At 39.2% G+C, this 19,239-nt stretch overlaps 1 protein-coding gene across 2 annotated transcripts; it reads left to right on the top strand.

Moving 5' to 3' along the window:
- The first annotated feature begins 561 nt into the window (after positions 1 to 561).
- On the top strand, positions 562 to 16,730 carry LOC128018158 (transcription factor HIVEP3-like). 2 transcript variants are annotated; one of them, XM_052603518.1, is made up of 3 exons: positions 562 to 741; positions 11,708 to 16,329; positions 16,469 to 16,730. In XM_052603518.1, the coding sequence occupies exons 2-3, from the start codon at positions 12,145 to 12,147 to the stop codon at positions 16,616 to 16,618; spliced, it is 4,335 nt and encodes a 1,444-aa protein (XP_052459478.1). In that variant the 5' UTR covers positions 562 to 741; positions 11,708 to 12,144; the 3' UTR covers positions 16,619 to 16,730. The 2 variants fall into 2 exon arrangements, with proteins under 2 accessions (XP_052459478.1, XP_052459479.1); XM_052603519.1 differs by having other exon boundaries at positions 16,464 to 16,634.
- Positions 16,731 to 19,239: the final 2,509 nt, after the last annotated feature.

A 19,239-nucleotide genomic window follows, 5' to 3' on the forward strand; every position in this document is an offset into this window, starting at 1 on the left:
ATATTTCATAAGCACCAAATCTGCATATTAGTCAGATTTCTGAAGAATCATGTGACATAGAAGACTTGCCATAAGGAATAAATTACAGATTAATTTCCAACTATATTAACATGGAAAACCTCATTTGAATTGTAATAATATTTCACAATTTTCAGCTATATATTTTATCAATTGCAGCCTTGTTGAGCAAGACGAATCTTTTGAAAAAAAAAAATACGTTAATATTCTAGTGATAATATCTGATTCATGTCAAAGTGTAAATGTACATACATAACCAATTCTGCATTGTGGCTTAGTCAGTTGGTCATCACAGCAATAAATCTCTTAGCTGTCCTTGTGCATGGAGGAGAAGCCTGTTATTCAATCACTGTAACCGTTTTCATTCACACACCCTTTTCGTCACCTCGTTCCTGCCATGTGTCTCCATGTCTCTCTCACACCCACTCGATTTCTTACTCCTAGTCTTTCTCACTCTTACTCTCCCCCTCCCATCTCTCTCTGTCTTTCTCCCCTCCTCCTCCTCCCCCTCACTCACTTCACAGAAGTACACCCACTCAAACACAAACATTCATATCCGCTGTGTCGTTTGGTGGCTTTCATTCATGCTTTAGCAGTGTGAGGTGGCAGAACTCCTCAGGTAATGGACGGCACTACCTCCCGTCTAACCGATCGTATGCTCGGTTCTGTTTGGAAAATGAACGCTAACTGGAATTACTAGACAAAAAGAGATCAGCCTTCAGAGTGAGTATTTCACTGTTTTTGTTAACGGAGCGTTTAAGTTTAATGTCACAGCATTTTGTGAGTGCATGGTGTCTGAGTTACATTACACAAGACTGTGTGTGTGTGTATGTGTGTGTGTTTCAGTCTTCTTTTTCAGTAAAGAGATCTAAACATCTTATGCAGTTTTCAGTTTAAGGCATAATTAATTTACCTTGAAATAATGACATAATTCCCCTTCAATGAAAGTCCTGTGATTTATAAACTTAAGCTTATGTCATTCCAAAAGCTTTTGACCTTCTTTTGTGCTTCTACTTTGATTGTGTGAAAATAAGCAGCTTGGACAATCTGTTAAATATCTCTCATTCAAGAAACAGATGTAAACAGGTTTGAGACGCCATTAAAATAAATAATAAAATAATTTTAGTTTATTGTCATTTTATTTCTATATATATAAGTATGCATGTATGTTATATAAAATATATATTAAATAAATTCATGAAACTGCAAATTAATAATAAAATAAATGGTATTACACAATGTGTCAAAAACGTGTATATATGGTGCTCCACTCATGACATGAAGAAAAAATGGCTATCTTGGCCACAAATTAATAATTAGTTCCCACGACTTAATTTTTACTAATTAATTTTAACTTGCTGCACAGATTTAACTGAACCTAGATAGTGGGAACAAATTGCAATGAGAACAAACCATGATTGTGGGAGCAATCATGGCCACAGCATTTTTTTTTTTTCTTAATGAGGTTTAGTAGGAAAATAAAAATAAATGAATAAGAATAAAAAAAAAAAGCAGTGTTTTCACATGTTCTTTGCATCCAGGGAAATTCGCCATAAATGACTCATTCCTTCATTTGTCTTGCATGTTCTACACTTTTTTTCAAGAAAACCTGTTAACTAAACATTTTCTAAGGATCTGTTGAGTTGAAACCGCCTGAGGCTGTGTGATTGTAGGCTCTTTAGGCGAAACACTATATCGCACTCGGTGTCTTAGTGTGTCAAATCTGATGAACTTGAACTCTTAGCAGTATCTGAGGCCCTTATTTTCCTTGTCTTAGTTAGAGAATCTCTCCATCAGGAAGAGGATGTGAAGTACAGGTAAAGTGCACTTCTGAAAAGCCCTGAGAGGCTTCCTCATTAACGCTGCTTTGTTTTTGGAAGGGTAAAGCCAGGAGAGACCTGAGAGGTGGCGGTAACGAGGGAATAAAGAAGCTCAGAAATGCAGCCGGAGTATGACTAATCATATCAGAGGGCTCAGCGGCGGCTGTGTGGGCCGGCCCGTGCGCTTGTTAGAGTTCTGGGGGCCATCTGATTCACCGTCGCTCCCCGTTAGAAGCACTGCTTGATTCACTTCCTAATGTGGGCGGAATTTTCCTATCAGCCCTGTGCTCTGAAAGCCGAAGGGTGAGGCGATTGACGGGCCCGTGAGCACGATGTTGTGGGTGGCTTTGAAGACTGAGCCGTTCCACTTGTTCCTCTGTGAATGTAAATGAATGAAACTCGCACAGCTCATCTTTCTCATTCTTTGTCTCGGGTTACTATGGAAGCCCTGAGTGGCCGTGTTTAGCAGTACGCTTGAAGTAGGCATGTGTCACCCAAGTGTTCATTTATTTATTATTTTAATCTTAACCTTTTTAGTTAACCTAAAAATGAAAGCCGCTTTTATTTACACAGTTGTTGCAAAATTTTCTCACTTAATTACAGCTGTGTACAATGCAAAGATTCATTTTGAAGAATGAACTTTAAAAAAAAGAGCAAAAACACTATAAAGCTATGATAAAAGTCTTGTGTATGGTCTTTCAAATCTTCTGAATTTAAACGCTTTGATTTGAGGAATGGACCAAAATGCATAAATTTACTTGAATTGTCTAAGTCACTGAACTGTATCAGTCTGATTTGTGAATGAGTCATTCGAACTGGTTTAGTGCATTGGTTTTGAAAGAATGATTGGTTCATAAACATCTCAACTCTCAGGATCTCTAAAGATGAATGTCAAAGACTTTTATCTAATAACTACATTAATTTTGGGCTGTTCCACAAAGAAAACAATGACTTCAGAAAACCATAAAGTAGTCGTAGACCACGTGATACTTTTTATGTAGCTTTTTGAAGCTTAGAAGTATCAGGAAAACTTTTTTTTTTTTTTTGGAAATGTAAGAAGTATTTACAGAATTATTTAATTTTGGGGAACTATTTAAAGGTGCCATATGCAGAAATTGAGGTAAAAATATCCATAACATGACCTACATGCATCAAAAGAATGAGAAGAAATAAGGGCGATGATGTCATTAAAAAAATGTCAAGTTATAGTGCTGCAGAGATATCAACCTTAATTAGCATTAGCATTACTAGCCCCGGCCCGACAGGTGTTGTAATACCAGTTTCGGCCGTGGGAGGCGGTATGCGGGCAACATATCCACCAGCCAACCTACAATACACGAATAACTCGCAGGGCTTGTGGGCGTGTACTTGAACCTGATGTCAATCGTGTGGAAAGTACAGCCCACTACTTTCAGTTCAGGGAAAAGAGCGGAAGGATAGCTGAAGCCCTTGGCAAGAGACCAACACCTGCTACAGGGAAACAACCGCGCTCGGAATCACAAATCAAATCCAATAAGAATACCAGAGTAAACATCGGCACTGCTTTTAATCGCTGGAGACAACTGATGGACCTGAAAGAAATGAGGTTCGACTCCGAACTTGCAAGTTAGATGCTGTTAGTATTTCGCTAGAAGTTTGTTTTATATGTTTGTGTATTTGTTTTCGGGAAGTTATAACATAGAAATGTATTGAAGGCTGTTCGATAAACGTGCTAATGTTAGCGATGGCTAACCGTAGCTGCGTTTGATAATTAGCTAGCTATAACTTAACGTTACCCATTTTATTATATAGGGCTGTGCATGTCTTTACTCATGTACATCTCATCAGTAAAGACGCTCCTGTAATTAGGAGTATATCTCAGCACGTGTGTTCAGATCAGGATTGCCAGGTTTTCACAACAAATCCTGCCCAGTTGCTTCTCAAAACTAGCCCAATCTCGCTTCCAGAAGGTTCCCCGATAAAACATTGCTTCCCGGGGTTAAAATAGTTTTTTTAGCAGGGTTGCCTTGGTATAATTCGCATTTTAGGGGCTAAATATCACGTTATTTGTATTGGGGTCGCTGTGACCAGCGGACATGAAAAACAACCACCACAGACTTGGCAACACTGGTTGGCATTTACTACACAGAGTCGTAATTCACTGACAATCTACACAACATCGATGTTAAAATCGCAGCCGATTCTTTGTCGATTTTGAAAGCGATTTTGTGTTAGTTGTCAGTAGACTAAGGCTCTGTGCAGTAACTGCCGCTCCACCTGAACCAGTGTTGCCAAGTCTGCGGTTGTTTTTCATGTCCGCGGTTTGAAGCAATCCCAATACAAATAACGTGATATTTAGCCCCTAAAATGCTAATTTTACCATGGAAACCCTTCCCAAAAATTTATATTTTAACCCCGGGAAGCAATTTTTATCGGGGAACCTCCCGGAAACGCGATTGGGCTAGTTTTGGACTAGTTTTAAGAAGCAACTGGGCAGGATTTGTTGTGAAAACCTGGCAACCCTGATCTGAATGCACATGCTGGAGATATACTTCTAATTACAGGAGCTTCTTTACTGATGAGGGGTGCATGAAAATCGCATTCGATTTTTTGGACAGCCCTATGTATCATAACTAACCTGCTCTGTCTAGTCTGTTGGTCTCCGTGTCCTCTTTGCTTCGTGGTTTTTCTGTGCGTGAAAAAATTGATGTGTGGCGTGAAAGCGTGTGAAAAGAGTCAATTGCGTGTGTCTCACGGTGAATGCTTGAGAGTTGGCACATTAGTTCTCAAGCAGAATAAAGGACAGGTTGATTATTGCTGTTTAGTGTTTGTATTAATCTATGATGTGTCCCTGTTTGCCTACAGGGACATGAAAAAATAAATGAAAAGTGATACGTGGACCAAGATGTCTGAGATTGTTCATTTTAAGTAAAGGATCCTAATATTTCGTCCACAACAATATTTAATGAGGTTATAACTCCTTGTGGTTAGTCTACACGAGATCAACAAACTTGTTTGCTTTGCGGCCGCTTTAAATAAACAATAAGCATTCGATCTACATTAGAGCGTCTGAGCGCTCACAAATCTTTCTGCAGTGTCGTGAGCAGAGCGGCAAGAACGATTTTTGACGCTCTAGACGCCGGCGGTGTGAACGCACAGTTAGGCTTCGGCTATGGCTGTAGTGTTGTTGTGAAAGTAGGGGCGGAGCATAGAGACTATGCCGTTTCTCGTTTGTTACTCTTGAGTAGACCAATTCACTTTATTGAGGCATACTGCCCCCATCTGGTATGGAATGTGGAGTATGACTTGATTTTTTTTGCCAAACATTACAGATGGCACCTTTAATGGAAAACCATTAATTTCTGTTTTAACTAAGGTGAGGCTGAACAAATAAAGTGATCCAGCATGGCTTGTGCTCTTTTGTTGATATGCATACCTGCTCAGAAACAAGTACCCTGGGCTGGTGAAACTGAAGACCCGCTGACCTGATTTGCCCTTGTTGCTCCTTAATCAAAGTAAACACAAAAGGCCTCTTGAACTCCTGTTAACAAATCTGCCAGCATCTGAAGGTCTGTGAGGTAAACAAAATGGTTCATACAGTCACTTAGCATGTGTGGTGCTTTACATGTGGGGTCTGTACATGATACATGGTGAAATTAGGCTCATTTTAAGCGTAGCCCTGAGTTTAAAAGGCATGTTTATTGTGTTTATTTTGACTAAAAACTGAAAAGTTTGGGGTCTTTTAGATTTTGTGTGTTTTCGAAAAGTCATTTTCACATTTATTTGATCAAAGATTATGTTAAAAACAATAAAATTGTTAAATATTATTAGAACTGTTTTCTATTTTTATATATTTGAAATAGTAATTCATTCCTGTGAGAGCTGTATTCTCAGCAGCCATTATTCTTGTCTTTAGTGTCACATGATCCTTCAGAAATGCTTCAGATATGCTAATTTGGTGCTGAAGAAACATTTCTTATCAATGTTAAAACAGATGTCTTAATTTTTAATGCTTCTTAAATTTTGGAAACCCATATAGTTTTTTCATCCCCAAGATTCTTCGAAGTTCAAAAGAACAACATTTATATGAAATAGAAGTCTTTTGTTTCACTGTAAATGTCTTACTTGGACTTGATCGATTTAATGCGTCCTTGCAGAATAATTAATTTAAAAAATAATTTTGAATGGTGCTGTGTGTGTGTGTGTGTGTGTGTGTGTGTGTGTGTATGCTAATTTGTTTAAATTCATACCTACGTAATCACCATAACCAACATTTTACATTTAAACTAAAAAAAAAAAAAATATATATATATATATGTGTGTGTGTGTGTGTGTGTGTGTGTGTGTGTGTGTGTGTGTGTGTGTGTGTGTGTGTGTGTGTGTGTGTGTGTGTGTATATATATATATATATATATATATATATATATATATATATATATATATATATATATATATATATATATATACATACATATATACATATATACATATAGACCTACCTACTGACCCTTTTTAAAAAAATGTTTTACTGTTACTGCAAACCAAAATATTTTTAAGGATTGCCCTACTTAACTTTTTTGTAATCCTAAATCAAAAGCTTATTCATTTGTTGTACTCCTTTGTCCAAATTCAGCTTTGCTTTTGGGCTGAATGTTCACACAATGTTGGAAAGCTTAGGCTTGCGACAGGGTGTGGCATGTGGACGTCCACGTGATGTCATTTTTTTTATAAACAGTCACATCATGTAATTCTGTGCTTTTACAGTAGACTATACATAAATAGTTTGTGGTAACTGACTGATCTGCATAAGAAAATGATTTTCACATTGGCTGCCTATTGCTCTATAAATAAAGCTGTGTAGCGTATCTTTCTAGTCGAACAAGTCAACGGTGATCATTTCATTGCAAGAAAGGATGTTGGACAGGGACGATAACCAGCACGGTTCAGAGGGGTCGTGATGTCTTTCCCCCCATGATCTTTACTGAACGTTGATGTTTGTGCCAGTACAGGCGGGGTGTTGAGGTGTGCCTCTGACTCCTGCGGTGTGACATTCAGAAGGGGCCTTCTGGTGGCGTGGGCCAGTGGCACCGCCTCCTCCGGTTTGTCTTTGATGAACATGTTGAGGTCTCAGCGTGGGGACACGTGGGGTCATAAGATGCTGCCACTGGCGTGCGGAGGTCAGCCTGTTTATCTACTTCCTCTTGCCTGCGTGCCACTACACTCAGATAGGATGCTGGGGGACAAATTTAGACCTCCAGCTCACCCTCCATCTGCCGTGGCTAGCTGTAGGCCTGTCTCCATGGGAACCGGAGCCAGGTTGCCAAGAGTAAGAGCTGGAAAGAGGAGCGCTAACTCTTTATCCGTCATTCTGCTCAACTAATAAGAAAAAAACACAATTTTAATGGACCTGACATGATGGAGACAATGAGTTATTGTCTTCATGTACAGTGTGATTGGATTATTCTGATCGCTTAAAAGCCAGCGCGCTCCCTTCGGTTTTGTAAGTATTGTTTGTAATTATTCAAGCATTAGACAAAATGAGCTCCTTGAATCAAGATGGTCTCCTTATTTACTACAGTCTTGACAAGCTGCCACGTGGCCTCGAGAGTCCTCGAGTCTACGCTCAGCTCCATTAATACACCAGCAGGGTCAGCTCACCTGGAAACCACTAGAAACAAGCCAACTTCATCCAGTCAGTAGATATTTATATCATTCTTGGTGTTGCAGTTAACATACGATGAACAGTATGATATTTCTGTTATCAAATCTGCCGACATGTCACTAAGAGAGTGGAAGGCAGAGAAAAAGCAAGATGGGAGAGCTTTAAAACGTGTTTTTCCACTCCTGTCTAGAAGTGTCTGTAGGCTATTCTAAAAAAAAGGCATAACAATTTTATTTCATATACTCAATCACATTTCACATTTATTTCAATAAAATTCTAGTCTGTAAAATCTATTGTATTACTTGTATTATTTTACACAAGGTGAAAACAATGCAGAGCATTGCTGAAAGTAATTATTTAAACATTTTGTTTTTTATTTTATTTTGTTTATTTATTTATTCACTTTTAACATGCATGTAAATTACGAAATGGAAAGTAAGATGGTGTTGTGAAGTGTCAGTACAGCACGGTCTGTATGTCAGTTTGAAGAGGTCCCAGCTGTAGGTCCATATGTTTGAGAGAGGGAGCAAGAAATCTTGCATCATGTTTTGTCACATTCTCCTTGTGTATTTAGTTCATTTTTCGTTTGACCTCTGCCTGGCTTTGTTTTTGTCACTGTTGTTGATGTTACATGAGTCTGTTACAGAAAGGCTGACAAAAAGTATTATTTATTTTTTTTAGGTCTCCAGTATTCATGGTTTTTCTGCTGCCTACGCAGTTCATATCCAATTCTTCCTCCTCCTTGCTCAAGCCTTGTTCTCTCATGCACTCTCTCTCTCTCTGTGGGGCAATTTCAGTATCATCATTATAAGCTAATTGAAATTGAGACATAATTAAGCAAATATCAAATAAATACTTTTTTTCTTAGAGACGAAATGGAGCTGGAAATCACCAAGACTTGTTGACTTCAGGTCACTTTTCAATGCCAATTGTTGCCATCATTAGTAAACTAATCAAATTTTCCTGTTAGATAAATTGTGATGATATGAAAAGTCTGATCTGGTATTTTTTTTTCTTTTTTTTTGGTCTGCTGATCACAGAGACGGGATATGATTGATTGGAGATCTGTGTATGTGGTTGAGCATATGCAAACTTCCTTTCAGTATTTTCTGTCTGCTTGAAAATGTTGCAATAGAGGGTCTCCCAGTCCAGTGCATTGCACATAGACAGCTATGAATAATTCACATAGTGTTCTCCCCATCTGAAACCCTCTTAATCACCCTGTTTAAGAGTAACATCAATACCATGTCAGAGGTCATGAAGCTGTCTTACACTTATTTTTGATGTATGAACAGACATCCGTTATAAAGTGATAACAACAAAGTCTCCTATCTACATTTGTCTTTCTCTGCACTTTTAGTTTACATCTTTTTGTATAAATCCTGATAGAAATTCAATCAACCAAGCGGTGTAATTCTATAATAAACTGTATGCCCCATTCGCGATAATAACCCTGTGCAAATCAGGTGAATTCATTATAAATTTGTGGTTCAGTCCTTTTGCAGTCAAATATATACCTATTTTATCATGAATAATGATGAAGGTCTCAGTATTGTTATATCTTCTATAATTGCTTGCTGATGATAAAAACACTGTGTAACCAAAGCCTACCTCTGCTCTGAGAACGCTCATTAAATTGTTGCGCATCACTCAGCCAGGAGCAGCTGTTAGAGAAGGCAAACTCAGTCAAGAATCTGTCAAGTTATTTCAAGAGGAAGTTTTTTTTTCTTTCATCTCAGTGTTTTTCCCTCAGTGAACACCAAGTAATGAAAACCTAAGATGCTATAGTTTTTGTGAACATATGGAAAATACGTAAGACACCTCCCTGAAACAGTACATTTTTACACAAATTTAATATTTTTGTTGTTTTCCAGTAAAATTATACCTAATGTAAATTTTCTTGAAGCAAAATTGTCTAAGATAGTAAGACTTGTTTACAGATACTATATATTTAATCAGGGCCGTGCACAGACCTTTTGAGGGGCATGTGCTGAAACTGAAAAAGGGCACCCCCCCCCCACCTTTTTATATCAAGATTATTTAGTAAGCCTGCATAAAAGGAAGAAATGGTCACATCTTCATGACAAATTCAATAACACAAAATAATAGTCTCAAAAGCTTTAGATTTATTCACGATTAATAACGACCATAATAATAATATTAGACAATTAGATAATATAGATAAACAGGGTTTTAAGGGCTTCTTTAAACCTAATACAACAGCAACCTTCTGTGAGCCATGTATCTGGCAAAAATTTGATACTGTGGTGGACCAGGGATGTTGGTCTCTTGAAGGTCTCTTATTCACTACACTTTCCCTAAAATAAGCCAGCAATGAAAAAATAAATAAAAAGTACAGTTGCAGTGAAAAGCATTTCTGAAGGATCACGTGACACTGAAGAGTACTGAACTGGAGTAATGATGCTGAAAATTCAGCTTTGATCACAAAAATAAATTACATTTTAAAATATTCAAATAGAAAACAGTTATTTAAAATTGTAAAAATATTACACAATATTACTGATTTTGCTGTATTTTGGATCAAATAAATGAAGCCTTGGAATGAATCATGAATTACATTCTGCATGATAAAATATAAAGATTTCAGTGATCTTCTGTAATTTTTTTTTTTTTTTTTGTTACTACTAAATTACTGTAGTAAAACAATGTTTTACAACATTTTATACATGTGAGGACGAGCGGAGAGTATACCATAACATGATTAGCCTAAATGTTAATAAATTAAGTGTATCAGCAATCATAAATCAAAAAAGAAATTTATTATCAGGTGACGAGGATCACTCGTCGCTTTGTGTAAGTTCCAGTACGAAACAGCGCGGGGGGCGCACCTGTTATGATTTTCCGATGGTAAAAACAAATTATATGTTGTTGTATTACTTATCAATTTATCATTTTTGACCAGCGAATGTGTGCAAATGTTGTTGTTTTTCTGTCCGTCATTAAAACGGCGACGGCGCCTGCCGCTGCCGGGATCACATTACATTTTCTTCTAGGTTACAAATTAGTTTTTGTAGCTATATAGACGGAGCGCTCAGTTTTTCCTGTGGTAAAATGCATTTGGCCAAAATAGCATTTTATTAAAGATGAAATGCAACTGTATGCACAGGGTATTTAAGTGTTGGCTATGACTAGATGGCAAATGCTAGCCCTGTCTCTCAGGCGACGTCCCACATGTCTCAGTCAGTGAGTCAGTCAGACATCAAATAAATAAAATATGAGCCTTTATAGACATAGTGTTTAGTAGTACTTATTCAAACAACAAGATATTTATTTACCCTTCGCAAAACTTTGTTCAGCTCAGCTGGTGTCTACTGTGCGGCTGCTGTGGAACTTCAGTTGATTCAATGAATATAGAGGGGGCGGAGTTATCAGCTTACTGACAGCTTGATGATCAAATAAGATTTACACAAGCTCGTTTTAAGAACTTTCATTTGCTAAATATTTGTAAAACAGACAGACAGACGTAAAGGGTGACCAATAGCATTGATAAAATAAATTAAAAAAACACCACCAAAAAAAGGGCACTTCGGAGTGTAAGGGCAAAAAGGGCATGTGCTCTGCTCAGGTTGAGCCCTACCTGTGCACGTGCCTGTATTTAATTAAGTATATTTTTCTTTTTGTTAGATTTAGGCTTAATTTATAGGCTAAAGTCAATTCTAGATATTTCCCTGAACGAACAAAAAAAACATAAGTTTACTTCAGAACAAGCAGTTTAGTCAAAAACCTGGAACCCTGAATTTATTCACAAAAATTAATTATTAGTTCAAATTAACCAATTTTTTTTCTTTAGAGAGTGGGAGAAAAAAAAATCAGAAATAAACTATACAACTACTGTTTGTTTAATTTTTGTCCATCTCAAAATACAGCCAAAATACATGGTCTCTGATTGAATTACCTCTGGTGGATAAACATCATTGCTCATATAAGGATTAAGTTTTACCCACAGTGTGCATTTTGTGTTATTGTCTTGTAAATTCACTAAAGAGATGGTCCCTAGCACTCCTGGCTGAGAATGTTTTATAGAATTATCTGTCAGGAGTTCTCTTATAGCGGTTTAGAATCAGGAATAGGAATTTATGATTTGCAAATTAATCTAAGTTGATTGATTTAAATAATTAAAAATGAGTTAAGCAGTAGTTGGTTGCTGCATTTTTTAAATAGCTTACCCAAAACTAACCACTTCTTTTATGTTTCTGTGTCTCTGCAGGGCTAGTGAAGTTCTTACATGCTACAAGCTGAAGATGGGAGACAAATAGGTCTTAAAGAATTATTCAATGTCAGCAGAGAAAGTGCCTCAAAAGCATCTTGAGACATTCTTTGCTAAGCCCCATTGCCAGGCATCAGCCCAAAAGACACAAAAAGATGAATTTCACCAAGGCTGTTTGTGAACAGGAGAGGCGACATTTAAAACAAAACCAGCACTCACATATAAGGCGGCTGCATACTGACATGGTTTAATTATGCCTTTCTCAGTTAAGACACCATCCGGTATCTTATATTAATTATGGCATAATACAATTAGCCCCCTAAAGCAAGTATAAAGTCTTTTTCCCTATCGGAAGAGTATTGATGCAATGATGTTTATCGGATTGATCCTCAAAGCAGCACTCCCATTGCATCTTTGAGGCCTCCTCCCCACATCCTATGGAGGCGGAGGAAAAGCAGTCGGCCGATGGAGTGCGGTCTGGTGGGCAACAGCAGCCATCAGAGTCTTTGTTAGCAGCGCAGCTGCCTCAGTTACAGCAACAAACTACCTCACAATCTGTCCATGGATCACGTGGCCGCCCTCAACACAGGCAGCCAAAACGCTTTGAAATGCTTCAAAGGCAGAAGCAGCAGCAACAGTCACAGGCGGGTGGATCATCTTGGCAGCTTTCAGAAGTACCTGGTCCTTCAAGAGGCAGCTGTTCTGCCCTGGGAGATCCATCTCCCCAAATTCAAAGTGTTAAGCAAACTCAGTCTCTGCACAGTGTGGAATTACAGGAAGGCACCCCATGTAGACGAGAACGTAAACCCCAAAAACCAGGGAAATATGTGTGCACATACTGCGGCCGTCCTTGTGCTAAGCCTAGCGTCCTCCAAAAACACATCCGATCTCACACTGGAGAGAGACCTTATCCATGTGTTCCATGTGGCTTTTCCTTCAAGACCAAAAGCAACTTGTACAAACACCGCAAATCCCATGCGCATCGAATAAAAGCTGGCATGGCCTCAAGTCGTGAAGAAACCAGTTTCATTGGGCCGGAAGGTGGAGCCTTAAGAGATGAGCAAGAGGAGGGTACAGAAGGAGAGAGTTCAGGTTCTGAGGATGAGACGGGGCAACACCAACCATCTACCTCACAGGGCAGGCCAACTCTGAAGAAAAGCAGTAAAGTGGAATTGTCATTTATAGAGGAGGGTCCCCAAACTGAGGATTCACAGGCAATCAAGCAAAGGTTAGCTATGAGGCTAAGCGAGAGGAAGCGAGCTCCCAGAGCATCTTCAGATGAAACGCGATCCTCACTGGGTCCCGGCAGCAAGGGGAGCACAGAATCTGGCTATTTTTCCAGTTCTGGGAGTGCTGAGCTTTCTCAAGTGAGCCCACCAAATGCCAGTGCTAAAACATATGCTGAGATAATTCTAGGAAAGTATGGACGCCTAGGACAACAGCAACGAATTTCACATCAACAACTGCAATTATCATCATCTTCAGGTCAACAGGAAAAATCAATCCCTTTCACTGTTCCTAAGACACAAGTCATTGAGCATATAACTAAGCTAATTACTATAAATGAAGCCGTGGTGGATACAAGTGAAATTGATAGTGTCAAACCAAGGCGTTCTTCACTCTCTAGAAGAAGTAGCATAGAGTCTGTAAGATTCTCTTCACCCAAAGAACCCTGTGTTCTTGAACCAAAAGCGGATGCCCCAAGCTCTTGTGGCGCTGCTGTTCAACTTATTCCTGGTACTTTTGCAAGTGAATTACCTGGCTCATATTTGGCTGAAACAGAAACACTGACTGGTCAGAGCTCCAGTGCTCTTCTTTATAGGAGTCAATCAGTGCCATCTTCTCGTAATACTTCAGATACAGCTTCACGCGGCTTTCGTTTAAGTCATTCTTTTGATGATCAGCAGGCCATAGCAGCTGAAATGAGGATTGGGCCACATCAACGTATGTTACGACGCCAACCAGCTATTGAGGTGCCAGTTGGAGTGGACCTCATTAATGAGGATGCAGGTCCTTCTTCTAGTTTGAAAGAAGTAGAATCGGGAAAGAAACAAAATAAGGAATTACACCTTTATGAGTGTGAAATTTGTGGCACTCACTTGAATAAGAACTCTTACACCGCACACAGATTAGTGTGTACGAGTAAATCTCCACACTGTCTGCAAAGTGAGGAAGGCAGTTCTTTTATTGAGAATCAGCCACAGATTATGAGCTACAAGTTCAAAGCAATGGCCATGGCTGTGCGCAAAAGGAAAAAAAAAGAAGAAAGTCTTGAGGAAGACCCTCCCAGTCCAGGTCCAACAGCAGTGTCTTTCAGCTCCCAGCCTCCATCAATGCTAGGCAGTATTGATAATCAGGGCACACCTCATGGCCTTTCACAGAGCGAGGTAGAAAAAAGGAGTTCCTGGAAAGAAATTTCTGTTATCCAGCACACCAGATCCTTTGAAAAACAGGAAAGCATCTCTATGGCAAATCAGGAAGCAGAGTCAGAACACGAGCAATCACAGGAGCCAAAACCAATCTCTACATCGCGGTTAATTCGTCAACATAACATTCAAGTGCCAGAAATTCTTGTTACAGAGGAGCCAGATACTGAGATGGTCATTCATCCAGCGTGCACATACACCTCTAAAGAGTCAGAAAAAGTGGAGGAATTCCAGTGGCCTCAGCGTAGCCAAAGTATGGCTCAGCTCCCTGCAGAGAAGCTACCACCAAAAAAGAAGCGTCTCCGTTTAGCTGAGGCAGCCCAATCATCAGGAGAATCTAGCTTTGAGTCAGTATCCTTGCCACACAGCCCAAGCCAAGAGAGCAATGTGTCCCATGCCTCCAGTCGATCTGCATCCTTTGAGGAATCTGGAAGGCCAGACACAGAGATGCAAAGTGGTACCTGGATCTCCCAAGGCTCTCACATGCTGACTGTTCCATCAAGTCTTCATCAGCACCATCATTCTCACAGAGAGATGCGCCGCTCAACCTCTGAACAGGCAACTGCAAGTCCTTCACACCCTGCACATGTAGAGGAAACAAGAAGTAAGTCATTCGACTATGGCTCCCTCTCTCAAGAGCGCACTTTTGCTTCTTGGAAGGAGAGGAGGAAATGTCTCTTGGTGAAGCACGGAACCCTTGGTGAACCTGATCAGGAGGAGCCATGTACTAAACCTGGCATCTCCACTGTTTGCCAGTCCTACTTAGGTCATCCTCCATTCAAATACACAGAGCATAGAATGGAAGGCAGGATCCCTAGGATTAGCTCAGATCATATAGGGAAGACCCTGCAGCTCATCCAATCCCCTCTTTCACTCCCACCATCAGTTTTCCCCCTACAACAAGCAAACCCAGATTTTTGTTCCCCAAGTCAGCTCTCTAGATTCCTTCCAGTCACAACAGCAGTAATTTCTACCCAGATGTTTCAGCAAGCCTTCCTTCACAGTGAGCCACCTCCACCACATCCAAGACCCATAGAATATGTAGAGCGCCTGGGATTACCCCTTCAACCACTCACTACTTTATTCCCGCTACAATCCAGTGATGTTGCTCAGGCTGTTTGCTTTCCCATGCCAGGTGGTCTGACTATTCAGGTTCCCTCGGGGCCTCTTTTCAGTGAGTCTAGGTCATCACCTTCCTCCTTGCATACTCCCAGTCATTCACAACAGCAGCTAGTCACCCGCCACAACCCCCGTCCTGTGATTGCCCCTTGCCTTCAACAGCTAATGCCAATGGTGTCTCTTGTAGTGCCTGTGCGCTTACAGACTCACATTCCTACCTATGCTAGTGCCATGTATACAACCATCTCACAAATTTTAGCCACAACACAACATCCAGTCTGCTGCACAGCTATGGTAATCATGGGTAAGCTGGAGGGAGACAAGCTTCAGAGATCTTACCTTAGGCTGCCCTCGCCTAGCCCCAAGAGCTATATTCCCTTGCCGCTCCCTATTGAGCATGGAGCAGTTGCTTCATCTGATGATAGCTGTGGACACCTTGGTGCTGGAGGAAGTAAGCGAATGCTGTCACCTGCAGGTAGTCTAGAACTCAGTTTAGAGGCACAACGGCATCAAAAACGGGTGAAAGAGGAGGAGGAGAAAGAAGAGTGCAACAAGGAAGATGACGTTAACAAATGTGACAATAAATCTCAGGAGGTAGGTCAGGGAAAAATTAACAAGAGGCTAACAGTGGAGACAGCGGGGAGGGCCAAAGATCCAAGAGAAGTACCTGAAGGAGAAAAGTTAATCAAACAGGACTTAACCCAACACAAATCTGAGACCTTGAAGGAAGAGGGAAGGAAAGAGGCAGGAGATCGGTATGCTCCAAGGGTAACAAGTCCAGAGAGAACCATGGACCCCTCATACCCTAGTCTGCATACCACTACATCCGTCAGCTGGTGCTACTTGAATTATACAAAGCCCAACCCCTCTACACACAGAGATTCAACTTCTGTATATTCCTCGTGGAGTGTTAGCATGCATAACCCCAATATACCTGGCTTGTCCACCAAAATATTACTGTCCCTGCTGCACTCCAAACAAAAATATAGTGCTGAGACATACACTTTGGCTACAGCTCCACTGTCAACCACTGACAAGCTGGTTCCTACTGACGGCAAGACAACTAGTGCATCAGAGGTAAACATCACTGTAATTTTTCATTTCAACACATTGCAGAGATTAATAAATAAAAATGTTTTAAACTGCCTGATGGTGGTGGTGTTGTGTATAGATTTACTACAATGTTGGTGAATTAACCTGTCTGTCTGGAGTGTAGGTATGTGCTTCTCCACCCAACACACCCATCAAAGTAAAAGAGGAACCAACAAATGAACAGGGCGATAAAGAGAAGAAGAGTGCTGATGACATGCCCACTACTTCGACTCAAAGTGAGACGGCACGTATTCGCATTTTTGAAGGCGGGTGAGTAAATTCTTGCTTGCTATTTTTGAATCTGTAGCTGGTCAAGATAAGATAAAATAGTTTAGATACAGTAAAGCTTAAATAGTTAGTTATACTACAAGCTACTAACAATACAATATTGTAAAAATAGCAATGCAAAGTTTTGTCATACACTCAAAAAAATGTACTTTCACCTTTGCCAATTTTACTTAATCCGTTTATGTTATGATTACTTAAAAAAAATTATTTAACAATGTGAACTTGATTTCATCTAGTTCGTTCAACAAAAAAGTGTGTACTGTCAGCTTTACTTAAAAATAATTTGTTCAGCCAACATAACATTTTTGCGTAAAGGTAACATATTAGTGAAACCAACACAGACTTGCATCTCATTGGCTGAGGATTTCTGCAGTGTATTATGGGTAATTGTTATTCTGTCACCCTCTTGGAGAAGTGTAGCACCATTAGATAGGTAGATGAGTAATACAATTTATGGCAATCAAGTTGTTCTAATAAATTTTAGAACAAAACAAACAAGGAAACAAACAGTTTGAAATGTTTCTTTGATGTTTCAAAATGCTTTGTGTTTCAAATATGTTTGTGATATGATTGATAAACTGTAATTATATAAAGGTCTTGAATAAAGAATAATATTAATCAACTGCTCATGATCCTAATGCAAGGGGGTAGTATTTCTAAAATGGCATTATTCAAATTTTATGTCATTGTTATTCAACATTTTCAGGTACAATTAACTCATTTGTAGTTTGTTGACTCTATTAAGGTTTGTTAAGTTTACTTAAACTTATTTTGTAAAATGAACTTAATTATTAAAAACATTGTCCAAAACATTGCAAATTAGTTGGGCTGACACTATTAAATTAAGCTTTGCCCAACCATAGTAAATAAGTTGAATCAACCTTAATAAATTAAGTTGACCCAACGTAAGTACATTAAATTGGAGTAACAGAATTGCATAATGCTGAAATAAAGCAAATTAATCATGTGGAAATCCTTTCCATGATTTTTTTATGTTCGTTCAAAGAGTAATTTTTTTGAGTGTACTAGACTTCTGTTTATTGGAACAAGTAGCTTGTCACTGAAAATGCATTATTTAAAAATAGTTGACCTTCCCTGTATACCTTGTTGCAAAAAAAAAAAAGGGTATGCTGGTTATATATCCTGTTTTGAAGCAGGGCAGCTGGTTTAAGCTGGTCCTTAGCTGATCATGAGCTGGTTTAAGATGGTCATGTGCTTGTCCTAAACTAGTTGAGCAACTAGCTCCTGCTCAGGACAAGCATAAACCAGCTCATGACCAACTAAGGACAAGATTTATCCAGCTCGAACCAGCTGCCATGCTTCAAAACATGCCTAACCAACATATTTTTATCAACAGGGTACAACATTTATTTATAGTATTAACTAATAATTATATAGCATATGCAGTTTGAAGTCAAGTTAAAGTCAAAGAGTATTAATAGTGCAATTTATTAATTATCTTCCTGCTATGAAAGTGAATTTTTGTAAGTGCCAATTACAGCACAGTTACCGCTCAGCTTGAGGTTTTCAGTTTATTTGCTGTGTGAGTGACAAAGACATGGTACTACAGGTGAGACTACGAACCATTAGGGACTTCATTTATCCTGCCTTGTTCAGTTGTCTGCAGAATTCACACCTTGCTTAAAGGTTTGAATTTGGATGGAGCGGAGTGCTGATAACTTAGTAGCTCTGCAGATTTATTTTTGAAGTCTGCTGCTCATTAGTGTGGTGCCAACTAAATCTGCATACTGTAGCACAGTTAACAAGTAACAACATCAAGATTAAACATCACCTTGAATAAATACAGTAACTACTGAATTTCAAGTCCGCACAACTTCACAGTGAGATAATAATTTGTTTGTTTTTCTTAGGAACAATAACTAACTGTTGTTAAATTTGTTGAGATAAGATAATCAAAATACTACACAACATTAATATTCATGAGTACATTATGAAGGGAAACAATGCTTTGACCCTAGTTTGTGTCATTTTTAGTATAAAAAAAATGTAAGGACAGCAGATTGATGGATGAATGGATAATAAAAAGGAGAGAAAGGAAAGCTGACCTGTAAATATCAAAAGCTTTGGATTCATTAGCTGGGTCTCTTGAATTCATCTGCTTATGCAGGGATCTCAATGTGGCTGAGTGCTTAAACTGCGGCAACAACTCACTACAGCCTGCATTTTTATCCCTGCTTCCTTTGTCTCTCTCGCTGCCTTTATTTCGCTCATACGCTTCTTCCGCCTTGCACACCCACGCACTCCCTAATCACATCAGTCTCTATGCTCTCTGTCTCACACTCACACACACACACACACACACACACACACACTCCATTTTGTCTCCTAAACTTCTCACATCCATCAGCACCCTTTTGTCTTTGCCCCCCTTCATAACTGTATTTGTTGTTTGCTTTCTTCCTCATGAGCAGAACACTATCTTACTGAAGGACAAAGTTGCCAGTTTTTCTGTAGGCACCAGCCCCTTTCAAAGACACCTTTCTAAAAATAGTCGACAGGTGTGTTTGTATATTAAAAGACTTTAATGTCATCCCTCTGATTGCATTTGCAGTGTCCTAAATGCAAGATGGGTCCCACAAAATGGAG

This window comes from Carassius gibelio, chromosome A8, assembly GCF_023724105.1.
Source record: "Carassius gibelio isolate Cgi1373 ecotype wild population from Czech Republic chromosome A8, carGib1.2-hapl.c, whole genome shotgun sequence".
NCBI classification, from domain to species: domain Eukaryota; kingdom Metazoa; phylum Chordata; class Actinopteri; order Cypriniformes; family Cyprinidae; genus Carassius; species Carassius gibelio.